The sequence below is a fragment of the Pseudochaenichthys georgianus genome, chromosome 17 (assembly GCF_902827115.2).
Source record: "Pseudochaenichthys georgianus chromosome 17, fPseGeo1.2, whole genome shotgun sequence".
In the NCBI taxonomy this organism is placed as follows: domain Eukaryota; kingdom Metazoa; phylum Chordata; class Actinopteri; order Perciformes; family Channichthyidae; genus Pseudochaenichthys; species Pseudochaenichthys georgianus.
Window position 1 is genome coordinate 13,252,048 of NC_047519.1, and position 25,420 is coordinate 13,277,467.

General features: G+C 39.6%; 4 protein-coding genes across 6 annotated transcripts; 2 read left to right on the forward strand and 2 right to left on the reverse strand.

The window, feature by feature from the left end:
* Nucleotides 1–1,032: 1,032 nt before the first annotated feature.
* LOC117462292 (E3 ubiquitin-protein ligase RNF212B-like) lies at nt 1,033–7,437 on the forward strand. Of its 3 annotated transcripts, none has more exons than XM_034104450.1 (13): nt 1,033–1,107; nt 1,849–1,960; nt 2,389–2,441; nt 2,538–2,612; nt 2,857–2,963; nt 3,045–3,147; nt 3,249–3,277; nt 3,374–3,414; nt 3,507–3,531; nt 3,634–3,700; nt 6,842–6,899; nt 6,980–7,010; nt 7,115–7,437. In XM_034104450.1, the coding sequence occupies exons 2-13, from the start codon at nt 1,861–1,863 to the stop codon at nt 7,188–7,190; spliced, it is 765 nt and encodes a 254-aa protein (XP_033960341.1). In that variant the 5' UTR covers nt 1,033–1,107; nt 1,849–1,860; the 3' UTR covers nt 7,191–7,437. The 3 variants fall into 3 exon arrangements, with proteins under 3 accessions (XP_033960341.1, XP_033960343.1, XP_033960342.1); XM_034104452.1 differs by having other exon boundaries at nt 1,035–1,107; nt 1,852–1,960; XM_034104451.1 differs by having other exon boundaries at nt 1,103–1,154.
* Nucleotides 7,438–7,485: 48 nt separating this feature from the next.
* Nucleotides 7,486–12,459, reverse strand: homeza (homeobox and leucine zipper encoding a). Its single transcript, XM_034104449.2, has 3 exons — nt 12,004–12,459; nt 11,147–11,239; nt 7,486–10,756 (listed from the first exon to the last, which is right to left on the reverse strand). The coding sequence occupies exon 3, from the start codon at nt 10,727–10,729 to the stop codon at nt 8,750–8,752; it is 1,980 nt and encodes a 659-aa protein (XP_033960340.1). The 5' UTR covers nt 10,730–10,756; nt 11,147–11,239; nt 12,004–12,459; the 3' UTR covers nt 7,486–8,749.
* An 898-nt stretch (nt 12,460–13,357) lies between these two features.
* dhrs1 (dehydrogenase/reductase (SDR family) member 1) lies at nt 13,358–17,592 on the reverse strand. The gene is made up of 9 exons (XM_034104525.1): nt 17,401–17,592; nt 16,601–16,749; nt 15,733–15,876; nt 15,152–15,231; nt 14,818–14,950; nt 14,571–14,714; nt 14,412–14,481; nt 14,177–14,257; nt 13,358–14,084 (listed from the first exon to the last, which is right to left on the reverse strand). The coding sequence occupies exons 2-9, from the start codon at nt 16,742–16,744 to the stop codon at nt 13,948–13,950; spliced, it is 933 nt and encodes a 310-aa protein (XP_033960416.1). The 5' UTR covers nt 16,745–16,749; nt 17,401–17,592; the 3' UTR covers nt 13,358–13,947.
* LOC139435656 (THAP domain-containing protein 1 B-like) lies at nt 17,110–25,009 on the forward strand. Its single transcript, XM_071206388.1, has 5 exons — nt 17,110–17,114; nt 20,946–21,039; nt 23,448–23,539; nt 23,928–24,120; nt 24,289–25,009. Exons 1-5 carry the CDS (start codon nt 17,110–17,112, stop codon nt 24,544–24,546), a joined length of 642 nt encoding a protein of 213 aa, XP_071062489.1. The 3' UTR covers nt 24,547–25,009.
* Nucleotides 25,010–25,420: the final 411 nt, after the last annotated feature.

Below are 25,420 nucleotides of genomic sequence, written 5' to 3' on the forward strand. Positions count from 1 at the left end.
GATGACCTAATTTATGGCTAAAACAAAGATGCACACATCTGGTTGCAATAAATGATGGGGTTTGTTTGTGTGATGTGTCAATTTCGCAAAAATATTGATCACATTAAATGAATCTTGAAAGCAATTGGCTTACATTAAACGTAGTTCACGTCAATAACTCTTAACAGTTAATGTAGTTTTTATTCTGTATTCTTCAAGCAGGTCAAGGCTAAACTCAGTAATTTTGGTTCAATGTGTAATGTTGACACACTCTCTAAATTGTAGAATGACTTGTTACATAATACACTCCTCTTCACCTTAGAAATATGTTGCTGTTTTGTTCATGACTAAAGAGACAATGATTTAGCCCAATATTTATTGAACTAGGAGAGAAAGATTTTTTTTTTTTGCATACAAAAGTATTTCAAGCGACCGAACCGATAAAGGTAATTAAAAATTTTTTTTTTAAAAAACCCTGGGATCCCCCTTAATACCAATAGGCGCATTCACACCGCAGTACTTTTCCCACAAAGGTTCATGAGAACTCTTTTTCGCGTTCACACTAAAAAGAGCCGGTACTAAAATTAGTTGAGTACCTTTTCACCCCCTTTTCCGTCGCTGCTAGAGAGCAGGGACTTTCGTGGGAGAAAAGGGTTCCTATTTCTGATTGGCTGGACGGATTGCAAACCACGCCCCGTAAAACTCCCAACAAGTTTTGTGAAGCCGCCATTTTATTATCCTCGCATTATTAGCATTAGCATTAGCCCAGCGCAGAAACGCAGAGAGACTAACTTATGGCAACACAAAATAAAACATGGAAGCGGTGGAGATGAGGAGGTGTCGGCGTTCTGGTGATTTACTCAGAAGGCTTCTACTGAAGCCGTGTGAACGCGATCTGTACTTAGTTTATAAGTTCTCGTGAACCTTTGTGGGAAAAGTACTGCGGTGTGAATGCGCCTAATGACACTACGAAACACACTTTGCAGCCCAGGGATCATGAGTCATCAGACGTCTCTCGGCCAATCAGGAAAGAGAACCGCTATTTGCGCAGAGGGCGGGACTATGAAGCCGGCTAAAATAACCCCTCTATTAGCATACAACTTCAACTACTTCTAAACAAGGCGAAAGGTAATGTAAGCAAAATGAGAGTAGATATCTTCTTGGTACATTTTAATGTAAGTTTTGTGTCGGTTTCTTACCCTAATGTTTGCCAGTAGACAGCCAAATCAAACAATTGTTTAAGCTAGTTTACAAACACAGACTAGGGCTAACAGTATAAATGCATAGCATGGTTAATGAGAAGCTAACTTTATATACAGTTTAAGTTGCCATACCTAACTGTGTGTCTTGTCATTGCAGTATTCAGCTAGATGTATAACTATGCGTAAAGGTGTGGGTGTAATGATTTTACAACTAATACATTTTGGGCAAAAAAACATCATTGTAAATCCATATGAGTAAAAAATAAATAAATCATACAATACAGCTTTATTTGTAAAGGACTGTAAAACCTCAGAATATAAATTAATAGATGAAATTAAAAAATCACTCTGCTCACAAACCATAAAGTAAATTAAGAAACCAATAAATAGGTCAAATCAAAATAAATCGATGTACAAACTGGTTCACTATATTGTCAGAGTTATAGGGCATTCGTCACCTTGTTTTGAACACGTCATTTCAAAATCATGGGCATTAATATGCTCTCAGAAGTGTCTAATTCTCTTGGAAGACTTTCCACAAGATTTTGTAACTAGCCTGTACTGATATGCTTCCATTCAGCCTCAAGAAGGGGTAAAAACTAATGAATTAATATAATGAAAGTCTGAAAAGTTATCATTTGTGAATTGTCATCTTGTGTTTGCAAAGGAGTAATCTAAAATGGACTGGTTCCACTGTAATCAGTGCTTTACACGGAGTGGGTCGAAGTTTGCCGTGAGCAGCTGCGGCCACATCTGCTGTGAAGCATGCATTACATCTGGTAAGTAGGGGTGTGAATTCCAAGTTACAACACTGTAAGATATTGTATCGATTCTTTGGAAAACTATATGACAATTTGCTGATATCACAAAGTCTACCACAACGCGACTTTCACTTGATTAAATTCAGTGGCCATCGATATGACAATATATCACAGTACCATGCAAGAAAAAGGTTACATCAATAACAACTCACAAAAAGCTATCAAAATATTACTTGACAATTAGTGTTTTTTCATAAAATGACTTGATACATCTTTTACAATAAATGTTAAAAGTTGATGGTGTATATTAATTTTTTTCACTTTGCTACTAATAAGACAGCTAATACGCTAAATCGATTTGCTTTCACTTTTTAAGCAAAATTCTTTAACATCGTGGCTTCAATTAGACATTTTCCGGCCCCTTCTAATGATGTATTTTCCCACAGAGCAGTGCAGTGTCTGTGGAGCCACCTGCAGTTATCTGCCCATCACAGACCAGGTTGGTGAGTTTAACATCTCCACTGCAGCTTACTGTCTGAAACCAGAGAATGACCTTATTTTATCCAACCAACTTATTTTATCTTATGTATTTCAGATGAAGCCTCAAGAAAGGGTGTTTTTCAAAGATCCTGTGAAGCTCATCCAGTCCCGGCTGGAGCACATCTCGCAGGTCTGTCTCCTCTGTGCAGCATCCCCCAAGAGCCCTTGCTGATTTCCTATTTAATTGCTAAAGAGGCATGTTAAATGTCATTCAATTAATAGTCAGTCAGTGAGTCATTCAACAAGACATTGCTTCATTTAGAGTGTTAGGAGACACAATTAAAAGCATCCCTGAACTATAATCCAAAAGTTTATATTCATTACGTTCTATTTTTACTGAAAGAATACCTAATATCAGTCTTCATGCTCCTCAGATTGCACTTTTTCAGCGGACACAGATGGAAAGAGTAACGGCACACTTCAAGCATAAGTCTGTGGAGCTGGAAAGGCATCTGAAGGAAGTCAGTGAGCAGGCTTACAGGTGATTCTAGAACCTATTATTGTTCCTCTGTGGCTGTGAATATAAAAACCCTGGTTGCAACGCTTTTCTTCCCATCCCAAGGCAACTCTCTGAGCTGAAAAGAGAGAACGCTAACTTTAAAAAGCAGCTTTCAGAACTGAAAAGAGAGACTGCTGATTTGAAAAAGCCCCTTTCTCAGCGGCGGGTAAGTGTTCCAAAGTCTAGAAAATAAAATGTTCATGTTGCCAAAATGTTCAGGAATAGTCAAATATCTAATATAGCTTGCATACTTTTTCTTTTCCAAAGGTTTCACCAGGACAGTTTCAAATAGATGGGTAAAACTAATGCTCATATCAGGACTATCCTCATGAACCTTCTAGTGTTCAAATGTTTTAAAACAGTTGAGTAATCACGTTTTATCTCATATATAGAAATCAAAGAATGTCACTCCCTGTGGCTGTCACCTCCCCAGGTAAGTTGAATTGTTACAATTCATGCTTTTGTTGTTTTATATCTCAATTATTTTTGATTCAAGGTAATAAGCAGCGCGTTTCCTTTTGCTAGTTACCCCTCGTCCAAGAACCATGAGGTATGTATTACATCATTGTCCTGGTGGATTTCCCTCTGCATAACATATCTACACTTCATAAAAGGATTCCAAATATTGAATGCTCAAACATGTTGTCCACAGTTACATGGGCTCAGCGGAGTCTCAGGTGTGGGCCAGAGACAGGGGTCATAGTCTATCCTCTCTCACAGTAAGTCTCCTTATTGTAGTATTTTTAAATGAACTGTATTTATAGCACTTTCTAGTCTTCTAATGTTTTGTAGAATTCAAAGTCAACTTCATTGTCAATCTTTCAGTTTGTGTGTACAGGCAGAGAGATCAAAATACCGCTTCCCACAATCCCGAATAGAAAAACAAATATATATACAAATATGTATATACCTACAGTGGGGCAAAAAAGTATTTAGTCAGCCACCAATTGTGCAAGTTCTCCCACTTAAAAAGATGAGAGAGGCCTGTAATTTCCATCCTGGGTACACTTCAACTATGAGAGACAGAATGGGGGGAAAGAATCCAGGAAATCACATTGTAGGATTTTTAATGAATTAATTGGTAAATTCCTCGGTAAAATAAGTATTTGGTCACCTACAAACAAACAAGATTTCTGGCTCTCACAGACCTGTAACTTCTTCTTTAAGAGCCTCCTCTGTCCTCCACTCGTTAACTGTATTAATGGCACCTGTTTGAACTCGTTATCAGTATAAAAGACACCTGTCCACAATCTCAAACAGTCACACTCCAAACTCCACTATGGCCAAGACCAAAGAGCTGTCAAAGGACACCAGAAACAAAATTGTAGACCTGCACCAGGCTGGGAAGACTGAATCTGCAATAGGTAAGCAGCTTGGTGTGAGAAATCAACTGTGGGAGCAATTATTAGAAAATGGAAGACATACAAGACCACTGATAATCTCCCTCGATCTGGGGCTCCACGCAAGATCTCACCCCGTGGAGTCAAAATGATCACAAGAACGGTGAGCAAACATCCCAGAACCACACGGGGGGACCTAGTCAATGACCTGCAGAGAGCTGGGACCAAAGTAACAAAGGCTACCATCAGTAACACACTACGCCGCCAGGGACTCAAATCCTGCAGTGCCAGACGTGTCCCCCTGCTTAAGCCAGTACATGTCCAGGCCCGTCTGAAGTTTGCTAGAGAGCATTTAGATGATCCAGAAGAGGATTGGGAGAATGTCATATGGTCAGATGAAACCAAAATAGAACTTTTTGGTAAAAACTCAACTAGACGTGTTTGGAGGAGAAAGAATGCTGAGTTTCATCCAAAGAACACCATACCTACTGTGAAACATGGGGGTGGAAACATCATGCTTTGGGGCTGTTTTTCTGCAAAGGGACCAGGACGACTGATCCGTGTAAAGGAAAGAATGAATGGGGCCATGTATCGTGAGATTTTGATTGACAACCTCCTTCCATCAGCAAAGGCATTGAAGATGAAACTTGGCTGGGTCTTTCAGCATGACAATGATCCCAAACACACCGCCCGGGCAACGAAGGAGTGGCTTCGTAAGAAGCATTTCAAGGTCCTGGAGTGGCCTAGACAGTCTCCAGATCTCAACCCCATAGAAAATCTTTGGAGGGAGTTGAAAGTCTGTGTTGCTCAGCGACAGCCCCAAAACATCACTGCTCTAGAGGAGATCTGCATGGAGGAATAGGCCAAAAATACCAGCAACTGTGTGAAAACCTTGTGAAGACTTACAGAAAACGTTTGACCTCTGTCATTGCCAACAAAGGGTATATAACAAAGTATTGAGATTAACTTTTGTTATTGACCAAATACTTATTTTCCACCATAATTTGCAAATAAATTCTTTAAAAATCAGACAGTGATTTTCTGGATTTCTTTTTCTCATTTTGTCTCTCATAGTTGAGGTATACCTAGGATGAAAATTACAGGCCTCTCATCTTTTTAAGTGGGAGAACTTGCACAATTGGTGGCTGACTAAATACTTTTTTGCCCCACTGTATATATACACAATCAAAAGACACATTTATACATATGCACACAGTAACACTTAAATAAAAGCACAACAATCAATATATACAAAATAACAGCCACTTCAATATCTTTGAGAATGTACATTAGTGCAAGACTGTCCATAGCGGCGTAAAAAAAAAGTGTCTTGTGCTGGATTTGAGTGTGTGTGGTGTTAAAGTCCAGGACCAGTGGGGTCAGGGGGGAGAGAGGGGAGAGAGTTCAGCATCCTGACGGAACTTCTATAAACGAAAGTATTTCTTAATTTAAAAATATAAGTATTTCCTAAAGGGATTGTAAGAGATAAGATAAGACTTTATTTATCCTGAAGGAAATTGTTGTGCCAGAGTAAAAAAAATGGTGCAACTTTTAGGAGATTTAAAACCATTTGACAATACAAGAATCTTAAATCAAGGTCATCAATAGCTTTTATCAAAGCATTCAGGGAGGTTTCATCTCAGGTCTCCATCCACTGATGAAGACTGAACTGTGGTTGAAACCTCTAGGAGAAGCTAGTCAGTGGATCTTAAGTCGAGATGTTTTTGTGAGACAAAGGGTCAAGAATGATTGTACTTGCTCTAAATAATTACAAATTCATAGACCAGGTGGTCATTAGTAGTTGTAGGAGTAACAGATTACACATCATGGAATTACGTCATCAGGATACAAAGAATTCCCTTATATTTATGTACATAAAAAAAGGAACAGATGTCAATACTTTAGGTGTGAATCAATACGCCTACTGCCTGAATTAGGTTTTTCACTTTCTTTGGTTCATTTGTTATTTTTTTTAATCAGAGGGTGAACCTATATGTTTATAAAATAGTGTGTATGAACTGTAAGTATTAAATTAAAATGGAGCATTTCCTGTCAGCTCAGATTTTATTTTCTAAACTGTAGTATGTGCTCATGTGTTTCATTGTTGGTGTATATGCTACTGCCTGAATATGCTCGATGAAAGGCAGTTTTTCCGATAATAAAATCTCTGAGCAGAGGACACATTTTCAATACTATATATCTGTTTCTTATTTAAGTTAACATAAGGTTACTGTTGTCTTACGTAATACACTTAAGTAAAAACAAATCTTATTGATAATATTTTGTCTTGTATTTATTTTCATTGCATTTGATATTGAGGTAATCCTAAGTAACAGAAAGTAATCATGTCACATTACTTCTATATTTTGACACTCAGATTAGGTTACCGATTTTTTTTTTTTACAGCTAAATAATCATTTTTACAGAATACATTTGTACAAGTAATCCTCCCGACCCTGGTCATTAGTAATTCATATTCAGCTATCAATTAAAATGTTGTTTGCTCTTTGTTTTTTTCAGACTCCTGGATCAGCTACCTCTATTCACAGCCACAGTTCACTTCATGGACATGCACACAGTAAGTGTTGTGAAGACGCTTTGGCTGTAACATGCAGTCCTTCTTTAATCATTAATCCTTTCACCTCTGTCTTTGAAAAGGAACTCCCATATCCTACAATACTCCTACAAGGTAAGAAATGCTTTACGAATAACTTGTGAAACTTTGTATCACATTTTCAAGAAGGGAGGATTTTCTCGTGTAGTCGTGAGTCAGTCCAATTCTGTCTTCCCCAGAACTCAGCGTCAGACTCCTAATGCCTTCCAGTTCCCGTTTATGAGTGGATTGTCATTACAGTCACCCAGGCACTGATGAAGCTGGGATATTTTTGTCAGTTGACATCAGCTTTGTTTTCTTAGTTAAAGAAAAACATGTTTTTGCCCAGTAACAGTTGGATGTTGATTTAATGTCACAATTTATCATTGTTCCATTGACGTTACCCTGTGGTTCCAGATTATCATATTGTTATTGATTGACCGTTTTTAAATTGTATGTGTTTCTACAAATTGCTTTTGCTTGGAGTTCACATTGATACAAAAATAAATGTTATCCGTCAGGATCAGTTGGTGTCATTACAGCACACAAAAAAACATTGCTCACACATGAATAGAAAGGCAAATCCTTTACTGGTTTCCAGTGACACAATTGTGCAAAATTTCAAACTGGATGAAATACATGGAAGACATCTGCAAAAGGAAGACACTAAGCGTTGTGGACATTTTCCACCACTTGCATTAATGCTTCATTACTAATACAATGACAAAGTGACACTGCTTGATCGACTTTATTGTAATCTAAACTTTAACCGGATATTTCTATTGAGCTAACTGACACCATTAAAACCCACTTAAACCACTGGAGGGCTACTAACAGAGTGTGGAGTTTCTCTGAACTGATTACCAAAATGTATAGTATTTGTTGGTGTTTTTCTTTGGATTCAATTCTATTGCTACTTATACAGTACGTGGACACCCATCTATTATTTTATCTGTCCATCAAGTATAAACACCCTACAGCTATTAAGACAAAATAGACATACAAATACTGACTGATAAATTACTGAGAAAAAAGAGAATTGAAGTTGGCAATTCTGACATCTGTATAATGTTGATGTGATTGTTGCTTTTCTAATTACTGTTGAAAGGTGCAGTTGAATGCAAATTACAGAGTTTACAAACAGTAAATCAGGTTTTATAGCAGTGTAAAAGAGAATCGGGGAATGTTTGTCAGACATAAGTACAATTAGATGTATCATACTGTTTTGTAAAAGGCATGTTTATTACTTTCAGTGTTAAGGGTTCAAATAACATTTTGTGAACAAATTGGATGTTATGAATATGGCAGCAGCCTCTAAAACCAAAGTGCAAGATGTCAATTTAAAGTGATCATGTCCAGTGTGCTTTTCTCGACAAGGAATTATTGGCTGTAAAGGAATGATTAAACGGTGACCTTTTAACAAATGTATCAACAGACATTTTTCTGGAGCAGTTACTGCTTTAGTCAGATACCAAAGGTACAACCAGTTTAAATTAAACTGCTACAATAGCATACTAACAGTAACAACTCTGTAGTAGTGATATCCAGACAAAAATAATTAACTCAAAAAATATAGCAAACCAGTGTACAAGTTACTGTCCTATTTACAGCAACAGAGGCAGCACAATTATAACTCATGTCCAAATATATTAGGAAAAGCAGGAAATTCAGCATATATAAAAACTCAAACCTCACTTTGGGCTTGTGCTGGGAAGACGGGATGGTACAAACCGGCCAAATTAAAGCAATTTAAACCAAAGTAGTATATATGCTTGTTGGTGCAAAGGATGCAAGGAGCACACCAACACCTTTTAGAAATGTTTGGTTCCATGGTCTTAATCAGCGGCAATGGGTTCTTGTTCAGTCCCTCCCGTATCCTGACCTGCAAACCAATCTCGCACTTGCTGGTAGCTCATTTTTGATTTCTTGCATAGAGTGTCAAGGTCTTTTTCATGTAGTTTGCCTGTTGAAAGGTAATATGTCAGCAATGGCTGGATATCAGGGGAATCTGCACTTGTTGCATTTGCTTGTGATTTTCGTTTGCGGCCACCCCCAGCCCGAGCAGATGTCCCAGAGCCATTTCCGTTAGTTAAACCACTGCTACTTTGCTGGGCTGCAAGCTCTGCCAAGAACTGATCGCGGACGCCCTTCACCCAGCGTAGCTGGCCGTTTTTAACGGCATACCGCGTGTCCCCAAACCACTGAATGACATCTGCCCGGGGTAAACTTGTAAGCTTCACAAGTTCTGTATAATCTTCACTCTTGGGCCACTGGCAGCGTAAGAAGTGCTGCTTTAACATATCCAACTGCTCCTTGGTCTTTCTTGGTCGCCCAGCTGGAGTGAGGGCAGGGGATGTGGATAAGGGAGCCTTTGAAGGTGTTTGTGCAGGACTGGCTTTGGCTGAGTGGGCTGACTTCTTTGATGTGCTGTTGCTGTTTGAAAGCGGTTTATGAGGCGAGGCAGTCAGTGGTGGACTTCCAGGGGGGGAAGAGTAGGGAGAGCATTTTAATATACCTGATGGTTCCTGTGGAACATCTGGCTCAATCTTGTAGGTCTTTGTCAGCTGCAATGGTTGCTCTTCATTTTGTTCCTCGTCTTTCAAACTGTCCCCATCACCAGAAAGCTCCTCCATAACTTCATACCCTTCTGCCTCAAGGACCCTCTCCCCAAATGCTTCAAGGCTGTTTGTTAAGAAGGTTTGAAAGAAATGTGAATTTCTTATCCCATTTCCACGGGCTCCGTCCTGGCCCTTCACACCGTCCAGTTGACTAGTCTTTTCTGTGATAAGTGGGATAGGTTGAATTTCTTGATCTTGTTTACCTCCAGTGTTTTGAGAGTGATGCTGTGCTGCAGCTAGGCTTCCTCTACCAACCCGTAGCTGGTACCGGCTGTCACTGAACCATTTCCGAATGTCGTTACGGCTCAGCCCCGTTTCTTCCTGCAAACGTCTAAGCTCTACCTCCGCAGGCCAATTCTCTCTCAAAAAGCTTTTCCGAAGGGCAGCGAGCTGAACTTTAGACTTTTTGTAGCGCCCATGGCGGTGCTGTCGTGAAGATGACTCTGAAAGGTCAAGCGAGACATCAGCTGCTATACCTGCTGGCGTGTCTGCTGGTGGGCGGTAGAAGTATGAATCCTGAGGAGGGGGGAGGGAGGAGCTGAAAAACGGGACATTGGGCTTGGCTGGTTTATAGGAATCTGGTGACTCACACTTTGGTTTCTTCTTCTGGGGGCTACAGATGGCCCCCTTTACTTCATTGATATCCTTATCCTCAATTACCAATTCCTCAGAACTGCTGCTCTTGCTCTTCATTTTGGCTTCCTCGTTTGTTTCAGTATGGTCATCACAAAGATCAGGCACTGCCAGCTTTTGACGTGTCTCCTCGATTTCTTCTGAAGACCAGCTGATACCATATTTAATTCTCTGCACCATGAACCACACCTTTACTTTATCCAGTGGCAAGGCACATACCCGGGCCAGAGTGGTTACCTCACAGGATGATGGGTATGGAAATAAGTTAAAGGCTTGGACCAGCTCTGGGATTGTGTCAAGTTCACGGGTTTGATCCGACTGTGTCCACACCAGTTTCAGTCCCTCTGACACTAGAGGCAGGCACACAACAGAGTTGTGGTTTGTGGTGAAACTAGCCACGCCACTCTCGTTTTCAGCTGAGCTGGCAGAGTGGCGCAAATCCTTGGAGGGGCGTTTGGGTACAAGTTTTACTTCACATTCTGTCTTTGTTGCTTTTCCTTCAAAAGGCCCCTTCATGCCCATAAATAGTCCATATTTGCCATTATGTTCACTGTAGGTCGCCATCTGGGATGTCAAAATAGGCTCTTTCACCTAAAAAAAATCAAAACAAAACACTGATTTAGTCTTTGATGTTCTTTTTAGTTGACAAACAGTTTTTACTTCATAGATGGGATCACTGTGGGGGGATTAAACTTGTATGCTAAGAAATGTAGCAGAAAGTATAGACTATGATGTTTTCAGGACTTTTGGGTCTCATTCATTCTCAAAGTAAATTATCTGACAGCTGGTTACCCCCTCCCCCCTACTTTGCACTTCTTATTCTGAACTCCCAGCGAAACTTGTCGTATACTCTGTCGAGACTGGGTTCCCCTCCCCCAAAGTGTAGTGCCTGACTTTTGTTTTGTGTGAGTGGGGGGATTGGTCGCAAAGGGTGGTGTGCGTGGGGATCTGTGAGAAAACCATCACAGTCTACTTTCTCACCCCTTCCCAGTCGGCCTTTGTTCCACTCCCAAGTTCTCAGTCCCGAAATACGAGTGTAGCCTCTTCACAATGGCAAGATACCACAAGAGAAACCTGTGGAAGACAAAATGAGTTGGATTAGTCACACTCAAGTCCAAGTCGAGGCACTCAAAGTACTAAAACAGTATCAAACCCCAAGTTCATTTGTTTGTTTTCATTCTGAAATGGTTTGAAATACTAATTGAATATACATGTATTAATTAATTTAGCAACAGGTGTTAAGCTATCACAAAAACACATTATGCAGTGAAATGTCACTTTCATCTTAGGGTCAATAAAAGGATTTTTTTTATTAAAATAACCTTTTTGTCCCATTTCAGTCATTACTTTATTATATGAATAGGGGTTTGTAACTACTTATGGTACAGTTTCTTACAAGTAACTATGTAGCATTGCCTTTATTTGTGAGTTTCTTTATTTGAAACAGCTGAGGAAAATGCCCATTCAGTTAGGTCACGACATGGCTGACGATTAAGGTCACTTGAGTCACGTAAGAAATGTTCGAAATGTACAAAAAAACATTAGCAAACAATTGTGAAACCAATGTATTAGTCATTCGTGACACATTGAAACCCACGGGGTGAGATCATGGAGTGGCCTCCTCCGTGTTTCATGGGTTTCCTCACAGCACTGTACGAGTTTAAACGTATTATCTTTGTTTTAGCGTTAAGAAAAAAGCTATAAAAGTTGCTTTCGGTGTCCATCACAAAAGCAGCCCAGTGTCTCCCCCTTTATGGCGTACTAACTAAAACGCTTCACACTGCACAGGCGCACTTCGGCGTCAGACACGCTTCAGTGAAACATACAAATAAACTTACCGAAAATGCCAAAATAACCCGCTATCTCCTTGGTCCGTTTCAGCGTAAAGACATGAGAAGAAACCCGGAGTTTCCCCTCTGCCACTCCGTTCCTTTATGGCCGAAGTTTAGGGGAAGACCAGGGAAACAATGCCGTCCGTCTGTCGGTTTGACCCTTGTCTTATTTATCAAGCACCTCGATGGATTACTGTCGGGATACAAAGATGCGAGGCGACCAAGTTTGTCGCCTTTTCGCAGGAGTTCAGTCGTTGGCCGTATGGCGCACAAATCTCTCAATCCGGGAGATTTAGGTCTCGGTCTCAGTTTGAGTCGTCGTTACTTCGTCCTCCTCGGTCCATCCGTTGTTGCTTTTGTTCTTTAACTGAGAAGTGTTTTCGCTGTCCGGTCAGATCGAGGCGAGGCGGAGCTGAGGACCAGGAAGCCCAGAAAGGCCCAACTGACTCTCCCACAGTGACGGCGGGGTGGGTGTGCCAGTCTGGGAGAGCAGACCGTGGATTGGAGGGGGGAGGCGCCTGTATAATACATCCGTGGCAGTAGGCTAAAGAGTTTCACGCCAACCCCCACCCCCTCTCCACACAAATAATTTCCAACCGAGTCTCATCATAGTTTTTAATTTCAAATATTACATTAATCCATCTACTACTGTCCTAATTTAGAGCATTGATACAATAGTTAAATGTTTTAAATGTATCCCCTTGTAGCCTTTCCCAAGATTTCTAGGGGCCCTCGGACCACATTTATAGTGGTTATACATTATTAGTCCAGGGCCATTGACACCACTGAAAACACCATATTCTGGAAATGTGGGCTACTTTTGAGCCAACAATTCACTAAAGCATTTAAATTATTGAGAAATATATCTTTTAGAAAATGAAATGGAACAGTTTAGTTAAAGAATAAACATAATCTTAACATTTAAATCAGTAGAACCATTTACAATTGAACTGGGGGACTTGTAATATGTATCTTTACAACCATTGGGTATTGCTCTGTATCAATTCCTAATGTATCACCAAAACAATTACGAAGTTGGATTTCTGTTGTTTTATGCACAAGATATAATCAAACAATCAACCCTCTTCCAGTGATAATGTGTCCTTGCGCAAGATGCTGAATTCATATCAGCTTCAGACATGATATTCTGTCAGTGAAAAGAAGGCAACTGTATTATAAATATATCAGTCAGTACATTTCGCTCATTATTTCTGCTTGATTATAGAAGATTACAGACTGTTTCAAGATCTGAAGGGGTTTAACCATTTTTATGAAAGATGTCTTTTTTTTTTTAAATTGGTCACATCAGTTTGAACTTGGTATGATATTTCACAATAAGGAATGGGAAAAGAAAACAACAGAAAATGAAATATCTTTATTGAATCAGTTGTTATAAGGTGGTCAAATACGTAGTTGTAGTAAAAGTAGTGTTACACGTTTAAACATTTAATTGAAATATAACAATCAAATGCTAAAAAATATTGTTGTCAGTATAATAACCACAAAAAATACATTTATACATGTACATGTCTTTATAGTAAATATAATTGTTGTAGTGTTAAACGTTTATTGAAATATAACAATCAAATGCTAAAAAATATTGTTGTCAGTATAATAAGCACAAAAAAATACATTTATACATGTACATGTCTTTATAGTAAATATAATCGTTATATAGTTAGGGTTTTGTATACCTCTTTAAAAAAAAGACATACTTTTCTTTTCTTTTTGCCTTCACCCAAAACTGACAATAGTGTCAATTCAGGAAATATGCTTGAGTGTTCTTCATATCTACCTCAAACTTCATAGAAATACCTTCATTGCATTAATCAAGTAAGAGTACATTTATATTTCTACATAGTGACACAAATAACTCCTGTTAGCTGGGAGCTTGCAGTTGTATGTAATGGAAACATTATACTGCGACTTCAGTACAGATATAGGAAATGTTTAGAACCGGTTACTAGCCAGGGTGAGCACAAAGCGTGGCAGGTGTAGGAATGAAGGCGTAACGACTGACAGCCACGAGAGATATGGGACCTGGGTCAGGAGGAATTTTAGGGAAGTGTAATCAGTTACACTCCTTCCTGGAAATAAACAGAGGAACAATATATTATAATCAGGGGGCTTTATGTCAAAGTAAGTTCAAATAAAAAAATAACAGCTGATACAAACTTACCATCAACATCTTGAAACCCATAGCGTCTTGCCAGGTCACATGTGAGGAGTACTTTCCCACTCAGAGACATCAGGCTTTTATCTTTCAGGCAGCAAAGAAACCAAAAGTATGCAAATGAACAAAACTCAAACCAAATCAGTCGCACCAGTAAATGTTTTCAAGAATGCATGTTACAGCAAATATGATATATGCACAGCGTTCCTTATCTCATATGTACCATCTGATATTGTCCTACCTTTTGCCAGGTTGACAATGCACACCCCACTCAATTCTGTAGTTTCTCCATTGGTAAATGCATCTTTGAGCTTGGAGCAAAATAGAATACAGATATTTAAAAAATCTCAAAGAAGCCAATATGGATTGGCATACCAACCATTTGCTTTAAAGAGTCTACCTTGGAATCTGCACCCTCTGGGGTTTCCTTCTCCAATATGAGCTGAGAAACCAACTCTGTTTGTACCGCTCCGGGCCACAGACTGACAGAAGCCACTCCCCTACTTTTCAGCTCAACAGCCATGTCTGCTGCCAACCTGTCACACTGGAAACGAACCACAATACCAAAATCGTTTTTTATGACACTGACCAATTTACACAGCAGATGTATTTATGTTAACATAATCTAGGTCTAAATTAGAACTTACAGCTGCTTTACCAACACCGTATGGCACATTGAAGAGATACCGCAGCCCGCCCATGGAAGAAATGGTGACGATCAAACCCTGACCTTGAGCCACCATCATCCGGGATGCATGAACTGAGAAGAAATAGTGTCCTCTGCCAGATAAATGATGAAATGAATAAGAATCAATCAAAACATTTTTGAATCACACTTTGTATATTTTCTGAGCTTCTACTGGCAATACATTAATGCTGAACTCAAAACGAATAAGAGACACAAACACATTGAGTAACAGCTGATGTCTGGGAAATTGTCACTAGACTGGAGGATATGACTAATAGACATACAAAGCTTACCTGAGGCCTGTATTGTTTATGGAGTCCCAAATGGTTGGATCGGTTTCCCAAAACTTCTTCCCCATGTTCCCGAAGATCGCCTGGAATAACACATCATTTTAAAGTTCCGATAAAAAGGTCACATCGTGGGCATTTTATGGTTGGTGCTGTTTAAAGTTGTCAAGTGTTCCACACGTTTTTGGCATCTGCTACAGCGTCGCTGGTATTGTGTGTGTGTGTCATGGGTCAAATGCGGTCATAGTGACAACTAGTGTAGCGGGAATAACCACATCATTGGTTTTGAGTTCTTTGCCAGATGTTTTTCAGTCTGTCTGTGCGCAGGTTTGTCACCCTAATGTCGTCATAACCATGCATGACGCAGTCACGGAAATGTACAGGTGTGATGTTGGGATCAAAATGAAAGATTTGTTTGAAATGGATTTCGTTCCAGCAAGAATGCCAGAAATACATAGTAGAAAAAGGCCATAGGCTCCCACTATTTTACCACCGTGATCCAATTTGTTGCGATCCCATTCAAGATTGTCTCTTGTTCAAGTATACGATACATGAAGTGGTGTTTCATGTCAGTTTTGTACACCTACGTGCACTCCAGCATAGGCATTGTTGACCAGGATATCCAGCCTGCCATTCTGCTCACGCTTGATCCTCTCAAACAGGTCTTCAATTTCTTTATCATTCGTGGAATCGCAGATAACTGGCACACAGTTTCCGCCCCTCTCCTTAACCTGTGTCGAAAACAAACACATCCATTGTGAACATTGGATACTTATCCTGACTGCAATATTTCAGGTGCAATGTTTTCTTAGTCATCCACCAGCCTAGGTAGTGAGTGATAAGCGAAGGGGCAAGACATCTCTAAGCGGTTGACCAATCACAACAAAGCTGGCCAGCTAACCAATAAGAGCAGACCTGGCACATAGTCACCTTAGACAGTGTAAACTTACTAAATATTGTTGCCCTGAAGATTAACAATGGTAATGCAGAGCCACCTATGGTAATGTACAAACATAAATATTTATAGACAGCCAATGACGGAAACAAACGTTGAACTTGCGGCACTAACTGACAATAAAGATGCAACTTATCAGTTGTTGTTTCTGAACAAGCACAGTTTGTTTTAGTGACGTTCAGTTAGTGCTCGACACACAAATGGCTGCTCCAGAATTCAAAACATAGTTAGTGGTTTGTTTAAACTGTTGCCTTGTCTACAGGCTGATATTTGGAGTTGCTGACCATAATATATCGTAGCAGTAGCCTGCATTTTAGATGTTTAGGGAATATCAGAGTGCACAATAGTATAGGGACCATCATTTAGGAAAGGTTTGGCCTATGGGTCACACATTGATGGCACCATATGTCAGCAAGAGTTGGGTTAATGCCTATTACTTTTGCCTCGCTGCCTAGCTTTCTAATACAGCCCTTTTTGGAAATGCATGCTCAAGTTGTCACCTGTGCAGCGGTTTGTTTGAGAGTGTCCTCCTGCCGCCCCGTGATGTAGACTGTGGCTCCTGCCTCAGACAGCTGGAGGGCGATGCCCCGGCCAATGCCTCTGGAGGCACCAGTTACTAAACACACCCAGCCAGACAAGGACATTTTCCCTGTGGGAGAAAGGACCATGACATACAATAAGCACTAAGATCAAATACACCATGTAATCTAAGACTACTTAAGGTTAATAGACCTCATTTAAACATGACCAGAGGTCAACTGGAGCTTAGAAGAATTGCAACATGGTTAGTGGGAGTTATTGCACCCAGTGTCCAGAGTTCACTTGAAGTCTAAAGGAACTATTTCACAAGTGAATTTGACCCAGTCACTGTTACTCAGCATTAGGTGTGCAAAGTGCAATGACACAGATATGACAAAAAGTGATCATGATTTATCGGAAACAGGTTCAACAATTATAAATCACATAATTTTAAAAGTGCATGCACAATAGTAAATGACTTAACTGTTAAATGAGGTAAGTACATGTTTCATAACCAGAACAATATTATGAAACAATACATTTTTAATAACGATTTTGCTATTCACGAGGACGTTCTTGTCCTTATAACAACAATAATGTGATAACGTAAGCCGAAGAGCAATTCTTTCAGGAGAAACTGACGTGTCGTCGAAATTATTGCAAAACAGTGGCGAGACTGTTGTTATAACACACACCATATATTGTATTCTCCACACATATTGTAAACTTTTAAATCTCTAGAATAAAAAATAAATGGCATAAAATACACCAGAAAGCCTACCTTATTCCACAGAAGACTTGGGGAATAGTTTCTCAAGAACCAATGATATTTACTCGGAGTAAAGTTACCAGGAAACGTTTCGCTAGAAATATCACGGCTGTTGTGCGTTGCAGTTTTGATTTCCTACTGATAGTGCCTCAGGGCTGCAACTATGAGCAATGTTATGGGACAGTTATAGCTACGAAGACGGGATCAATGTCTAGCATAGTATCGCGATAATACGCCAGAATGAGCAGAGAGTGGAGAGGTTATCTGAGGATTCACTTGCACTTACTTCCGGCTTCGCTTTGCCTGCATTTTAGGCAATTAAACCTGTGTAGCAACTATCTCGTTAAAATAAACTATCGTTGTTGTGTTTTACACAAAATCTACTGTCCTGATAAGTAAAACTCCGATTTTATCTCGTAGACTGTTATAGGCTGTTGTGGTGTAGTTTTGAATGTGAACTATATCATGTGTAATGTTGTCTTTGGTATATTTGAAACATTCAACACACGATGGCGCTAGAGTCTGTGTGAAGATTCAGAATCGGTTTTATTATCAATTAGGTTTAACAATAAGAGGAATTTGCTTTAGTATATGTGGTGCATACAGAGACACCGAAAGAACAATACGTAGCAAAACAAAATAGGACTGTTATGACAGCTATTTAAAAATAATTGTTTAACAAATTAACAGTATTTACACATGACAAATACTATGCTGTATTTAGAGTGGAGAGCTGTGCTGATTCAAACTAGGTAGTATGGAGAAGAAATGTACAACATGTACAGGATTTACAAAAAGAAAAAACAAACTGTTGTTCGCATGATGTGATGTGCATTAATGTAATGCATAATGTTCTTCTGGGGTAGATTAAAAGTCAGTGTCCATGGGGGTCCTGTTCCTTGCTAATCAGACGAGTAGCAGAGGGGAAGAAACTGTTCAGGTGGCAAGAGATTTTGTTCCTGATGGAGCGCGTCCTGCCAGAGGGGAGGGGGGTAAACAGTTTGTGTCCAGGGAGGGGTCGCCACTATCTTCCCTCAGGTTCCTTGAGGCGTGCAGTGTATATATCAGGGCCTATTTGTTTAACAGTAGCCAAGTAGAACGAATCAATAAGGGTGCCTTTGATACGGAGGAAAAGCTGCATTTTTGGGGTCTTCCCCGCATGTTGGGGTTGCTGTTGTATTACCATAAAAGAACATGCACTGGTAATACTTCACTTTTCTAACACTATGCTGCACATGCAGTCATTTACATAGCCGATATGAATCTGATACATATTAATGAAGGAACTGATCCAGAGGAATGTATTTCTCTGCTATAATGTGTAACTAATTATGGTTCCATTGTGTTGTTCCAAATCTATCTGTTGACACATTAGTATGTGTGACATTAGCTTGTCTGGCATAAATATGTTTGCATAAAAGTGAGGTCAATAGTTGGAAAAGGTTTTTTCAAGTCTCTCAGGTGTAACATAATTATGTTCCCTGTTGTTTTGTTGTGCCAGTTAAATGTGGTGATAGGTTAAGAGTGCCCTAGAAAGACAGCTCTGCCCCCCTCCTGCCAATCCCATTCTTATAGGACCTCTGGACAGTAGTGCCAACAAGATATGGTTTGGATACGCATATCTACAGCAAATGCCAGAGGGGAGGGGGGTAAACAGTTTGTGGCCAGGGAGGGGTCGCCACTATCTTCCGGGTCCTCGAGGCGTGCAGTGTATGTGTAGTTCAGGGCCTATTTGTTTTAAGTAGAAACAGTAGCCAAGAGGAAATAATCAATTAGGCGCGTTCACACCGCAGTACTTTTCCCATTTTAGTTCCGATATAGTTCCGAAATGTCGCGTTCACACCAAAAAGAGCCGGAACTAAAATTAGTTAATGAGAACTTTTGTACCCCATTTTCCGTCCCTGCTAGAGCAAGTACTTTCGTGGGAGAAAAAGGTTCCTATGTCTGATTGGCTGGGCGGAATGCAAACCACGCCCCGTAAAACTGAAAAAAAGTGTTGTTATCCTCGCATTAGCATTATTAGCATTAGCCCAGTGCAGAAACGCAGAGAGACTAACGTATGGCAACATACGTTAGTCTAGTTAGTGTAACAGCGGTGGAGATGAGGAGGTGTCGGCGTTCTGGCGATTTACTCGGAAGGCTTCCGTAGAAGCCCGTCCCCAACTCCGGGGACTTCCGGCCGGGGACTAATATTTCTCATATTCTGGAAATGTGGGCTACTTTTGAGCCAACAATTCACTAAAGAATTGTAATTATTGAGAAATATACTTTTTTAGAAAATGAAATGGAACAGTTTAGTTAAAGAAGACATAATCTTAACATTTAAATCAGTAGAACCATTTAAAATTGAACTGGGGGACTTGTAATATATATCTTTACAACCATTGGGTATTGATCTGTATCAATTCCTAATGTATCACCAAAACAACGATTAGGAAGTTGGATTTTTGTTGTTTTATGCACAAGATATAATCAAACAATCAACCCTCTTCCAGTGATAATGTGTCCTTGAGCAAGATGCTGAATTCATATCAGCTTCAGACATGATATTCTGTCAGTGAAAAGAAGGCAACTGTATTATAAATATATCAGTCAGTACATTTCGCTCATTATTTCTGCTTGATTATAGAAGATTACAGACTGTTTAAAAATCTGAAGGGGTTTAACCATTTTTATGAAAGATGTCTTTTTTAAATTGGTCACATCAGTTTGAACTTCGTATGATATTTCACAATAAGGAATGGGAAAAGAAAACAACAGAAAATGAAATATCTTTATTGAATCAGTTGTTATAAGGTGGTCAAATACGTAGTTGTAGTAAAAGTAGTGTTACACGTTTAAACATTTAATTGAAATATAACAATCAAATGCTAAAAAATATTGTTGTCAGTATAATAACCACAACAAATACATGTATACATGTCAGTGTTTCCCCGATATACAAATAGTGGCGGCGCAGCGCCGCTGCTGAAATATGCGCGCCGCTGCTAGGGGGCGCCAGCTAGGTACCCAAAAAATAATAATAAGTGGCGACCCTTTTTCATTTTTTATTGTTTGTTATGTGGATTTGTAGTATTTGTGTTACTGTATGTTCAATAAATGGGGGAGGCGCTGCGCTGACAGCTCTGGGAGGAAAAACAAATGTTTTGACCGTTGGTGCTCATCCTAATTTGCAGCCTTGATGTAACAACATTCATAATTAAGTAAATGTAACACCCTTTTCACCCCGGTTACACTTTCCATTTGCCCTGTACGATAGGCGCTGTAAGTGATGAAAGTGGGGGATGTTGGCTTATCAGGCGCCTGCAGCTCACAGCCAAAGTGCGAGCATGAGAGAGAGAGAGAGAGAGAGAGAGAGAGAGAGAGAGAGAGGAGAGAGAGAGAGAGAGAGAGAGAGAGAGAGAGAGAGAGAGGAGAGAGAGAGAGAGAGAGAGAGAGAGAGAGAGAGAGAGAGAGAGAGAGAGAGAGAGAGAGAGAGAGAGAGAGAGAGAGAGAGAGAGAGAGAGAGAGAGAGAGAGAGAGAGAGAGAACCGGTACTGGCGCTGTTGTTATTAGAATCTGGTGCTAGCTGCGCTAACGGATATAAGAAGTAGATGTTTCTACAACCAGGGTGGAGGAGAGCTCTCCTGTCAGACTGAGAGGCTCAGTGAGGTAAAGGACTCTTGAGTGTTTAGATAGTTAATATCAGTCTAAGTTATCTCAGTGGGTCTCAAACGTTTTGACCACAAATTATGTAAACACATATTTCCAAGGCACTCCTTTATAATTATTAGGATAAATAAAAACAGGTTTGAAATCATTCCAATGTATACTATAGGACAGTAAACCAAAAATATCGTTTAAAGTTGGAGAGATACAAAAATATCGATACCGATCTTTTTCATATGGGTGTTTTAGAGTTGTAACCCCTAGATCAGGTCTCTAGTAATTGTGTGCTCAAAGTGCACCAGATTGAAGCATTTTACTTTAAAATGTAAAAAAAAAAATCTTCCCGGGGGGGCATACCCCCGGACCCCCCTAGAGGATGTGACGTCCACCCCCCAATTAAAACAAGCTCATACAATACTGAATACATTTGAAGCCATTTTGACGAATATGACCTATGTCAACAAGTTTCTGTTTTTTGTAGTGTATTTGGCTTTTGTAGAAATGTTTCATTTATTCTTTACATATAAAATCTAGGGCAGCAAATTAGCTAGAACCGGCCCTGGTACTAGGCCTCAAGAGCCTTTCTTGTGCTGACACATAGAAACAAATTGGCGTGGCGCACTACGCACGCTCACACACTAAAAAATTCCATGCACTCCGCGCTCACATTATACTGGGCCCACATGCCTTAGCACCGCTGCTATGACTCCATCCTAGGGGAAACACTGCATGTACATGTCTTTATAGTAAATATAATTGTTATATAGTTAGGGTTTTGTATACCTCTTTAAAAAAATACATACTTAGAAATAATAATGATTTCACATTTTCTTTTCTTTTTGCCTTCACCCAAAACTGACAATAGTGTCAATTCAGGAAATATGCTTGAGTGTTCTTCAGTCGGATAGTTTAAAAATCAGCTCCTAAGTTCTAACCCTATCGTATATTCCTTGACCTCTGAGTGAAACGTCACGGGGTTAAGGGATAGTGAATAGGAGAATTCAAAAGGACTTAGGAGAAGAGACTGCGGTACTTTAGAGAATCCGAATGCACTTTCACTATCCGACGTGTTTATGATGCGCCAGCGGACGTCATTGTGTGCGCCTGCTGCTGTGGGGAAACTATGGAAACTACAGTTTTCTATACAGCGGACTACAACATGGATGTTTAATAAGAACGAGGGACTACTGTGAACTCATCTAGAGACTCTGCACCGTGCTCTGATGCTGCTGCTTTGCTTTATGAACGTAGACAACCGAGAAACATATTCTTCATGACCAAAGTTGGAATTGAAATAAAAAAGGAAAGTGAAACTTATGCTCGTCACCCTCTCCCTCCGGTCCACATTAATACAAATGATCCCAATACGACGTATGATTGTATGAACTAAAGATCTAAAGATCAATACAGATGTATTTATTATAAACGTTAGTCCTTAACATAGATCACTGTGTATATCACCATTCAAGCATCTTTTAAAAGTTGAACAAACCCCACACAGCTCAGTAAAGACTGAAATGTTGACTTTATTTGATAATTTCAGTGAAAACTAACGTTCATATTTCTCTTTTTGAGTATAATACTGATGAACGTTCAAAACAAAGCACTTTGGCAACTTACCACCTATGTTTGAAAAAGCTTAATAAGCACCGTAACTCTCATGATATAATTTCTCGGTCATAATCGGTTGTTTCCGTGAACGGCCGACTGTTGAGTGACGGCAAATGCTGCGGCTGCAAGGCATTGTGGGGCAGCATTTTCGCTTCTCCTGTCGGTTAGGGAGGTCCAGTGGTTCCTAAGCTAAAGGAGGTTATAAAGGAAGTTTGAAACCTCCTTTCCTATCATTCTCATCATTCTAGAGAATTCGAACAGCACTTATCATGGCTGCCACTGAGGGACTTCCGGGTCATTTCACTCCTTTAGGAAGGTTCCTAAGCTAAATGGACTATTCGACTTCAGCCTAGATGGCTCATAGGAGATTTTCCAGCGTAGCTGACCGGCCGCCTTCTCGCTACAGTTAACAGTTACTCTGATTCGCGTTATGGTAGCTGTTGTAAGGTGAGTGATCTGCACAAAAATACTCTTAACTCACTGAAATCTTGACTGATTTACAAAAGTTTGGTTAATTATAAACATGATTAGCATGGCTATGATACAGGATGCTTGGACATGTTGAAATTGCAGCTTTTCTTTGTGTATGTGGTTGTATTTATTATCTGGCTAATAACAAGAGGCTGTCAGTGAGACCTAGTATTACAAAGTTGACCCAGCAACGTTACACCAGTGGGAGAGGCAGAACTGCTCTTTCTTTTCAACACAACTTAAGTTACACATGATTTCTTCCAAGTTGTTTGGCTTGTTAAAAACATCTTGCATTATGATACAGGAATTTTCTGGCTTTGTGTTTACAGAAGTACCTGACTATACAGGACTTTTGTGCAGCCTACGGATGCTCTAATCACCGCAGTCTGGAAACAAGAACCCGTGGGATCACCTTTCACGTGTAAGATATGACAATATTATGACTAAAATTAGGATAATCGTTAATTACTTAGTGGATGTATGTAGTATGTACATTACAAGTCCTGCTACACAGGATCAGTGGGGCTATGTGAGATAATAGTATTGCAAGATTGTTGTTGACCCAGCCTCTTTAGAATATGTTGTTACCATTTCTTTACACAATTATTTAATGTTTCTATTGGACACCTTTTTTATTACTCTTAGTGTGGTTGTCTTATTCTTAAAGTAGGCTATACATACATGCATACATACCAAAAATATGATAATTTCGGTGTGTATTTTTGTCCTACCCTTAATGTTAAAGGAAAGAAGGGAGGAACATGTTGACAATAATTTATATATCTGGCTACCTTTCTCATGTTTTTAAGGTTTCCCAAAACCAAAGAGAGGAGGAGGCAGTGGGAACTCGCCCTAAGAAGGGACGGTTTTGTTTCCTGTGACAGGACACTGCTCTGCAGTGAGCACTTCAGGAGTGAGGAATTTGACCGGACAGGGCAGACTGTCCGGCTTAAAGATGGTGTTGTGCCAACAATATTCAACTTCCCAGCTCATCTTCAAAGGGTATGTGTATCATTGGCCAACAACAATTCAAGGTGTATAAGATTGATATATAAATATGTGATTAAATGTCACACTTTAGTTTTTCTTTCTGCAAGTTTAGGAATAAATAATGTGTTGTGTATTACAGCACATTTTAAACACTCAACATGTCTTTAATGTTTATTTTAGCCGGAAGCAACAAGAAGCACAACCACTTCAAGAAGAGCGGAAGATGAACCTCAGCCTAATGTTGTGAGTATTCTGAATGTGGCCAAGACCAGAGAGATGGTCATTGATTTCAGGAGGGTGAGGACGTCTCCTCTACCCCTGTGCATTCTGGGAGAGGATGTGGCTGTTGTGGAGGACTACAAATACCTGGCAGTGCACTTAGACAATGGGCTGAACTGGAGGATCAACACTGATGCTGTACACAAGAAGGGATATTAGAAGAAGGATATTAATTTCCATATTACTATTATTTATATATTCGTATATTTTGATATTTATATATTAATGGCGAATCACTACCACTAGGAGCATATATCGCCACCTACTATGTATTTATTAAATCTTCATGAGACGCAGCACTATGTTCCCCACATATGTTTATGTTTGCTCAGTCTAATAAACCCATAACATGGTTGTGAAAGAATACCAAAGCTGAGGCTGGACGATGATTGATTGTTGGTGTGCCATGTGTCACCGTGTGTCTTATTGGTGTTGTGTTATACTGTATTTTATTGTGTGCAGCTGGTCCTTATCTCCAAGACACATTTAAAACAAATAACCTTGAAGTCCCATCTCTCCCCACCTGCTCCTGCTTCCTACATCCCCTCCACACCACACCAAGTTGTTCTTCTTAATAATAATAATACATTTATTTTGGGGGGCCGCCTTTCATAACACCCAAGGACACATAGGATAGTTTATGTTTAAATTGTTCCCTATATTGCATAGGGGCAATATAGGGAACAATGTAAACAGTGGATTTTGTGATGTATCAGCCGGGGTGAGACAAGACAAACCACAAATGGACTACAGAAGGACACAAAAGGACACATGGTACAGTTTATATTATTCTTGGTCTTTTTTCAATAACATATTTCAAAGGTTCTGGATTTGTTTACAAATCTAGAAACTAAATACAAAACTAGGATGATATGAAGATCTCATGTCAAAAATAATTGTGATAAATTAGACAGAACTGGCCTGTCTGTGAGCACATTTTATGTTGGTTTGGTTCTTCTGATAAAGGTGTGAATATCTAAATAATATACCAACATATGCTATTGTCATTAGTTGTGTCCCTGTTCTTCAAGCT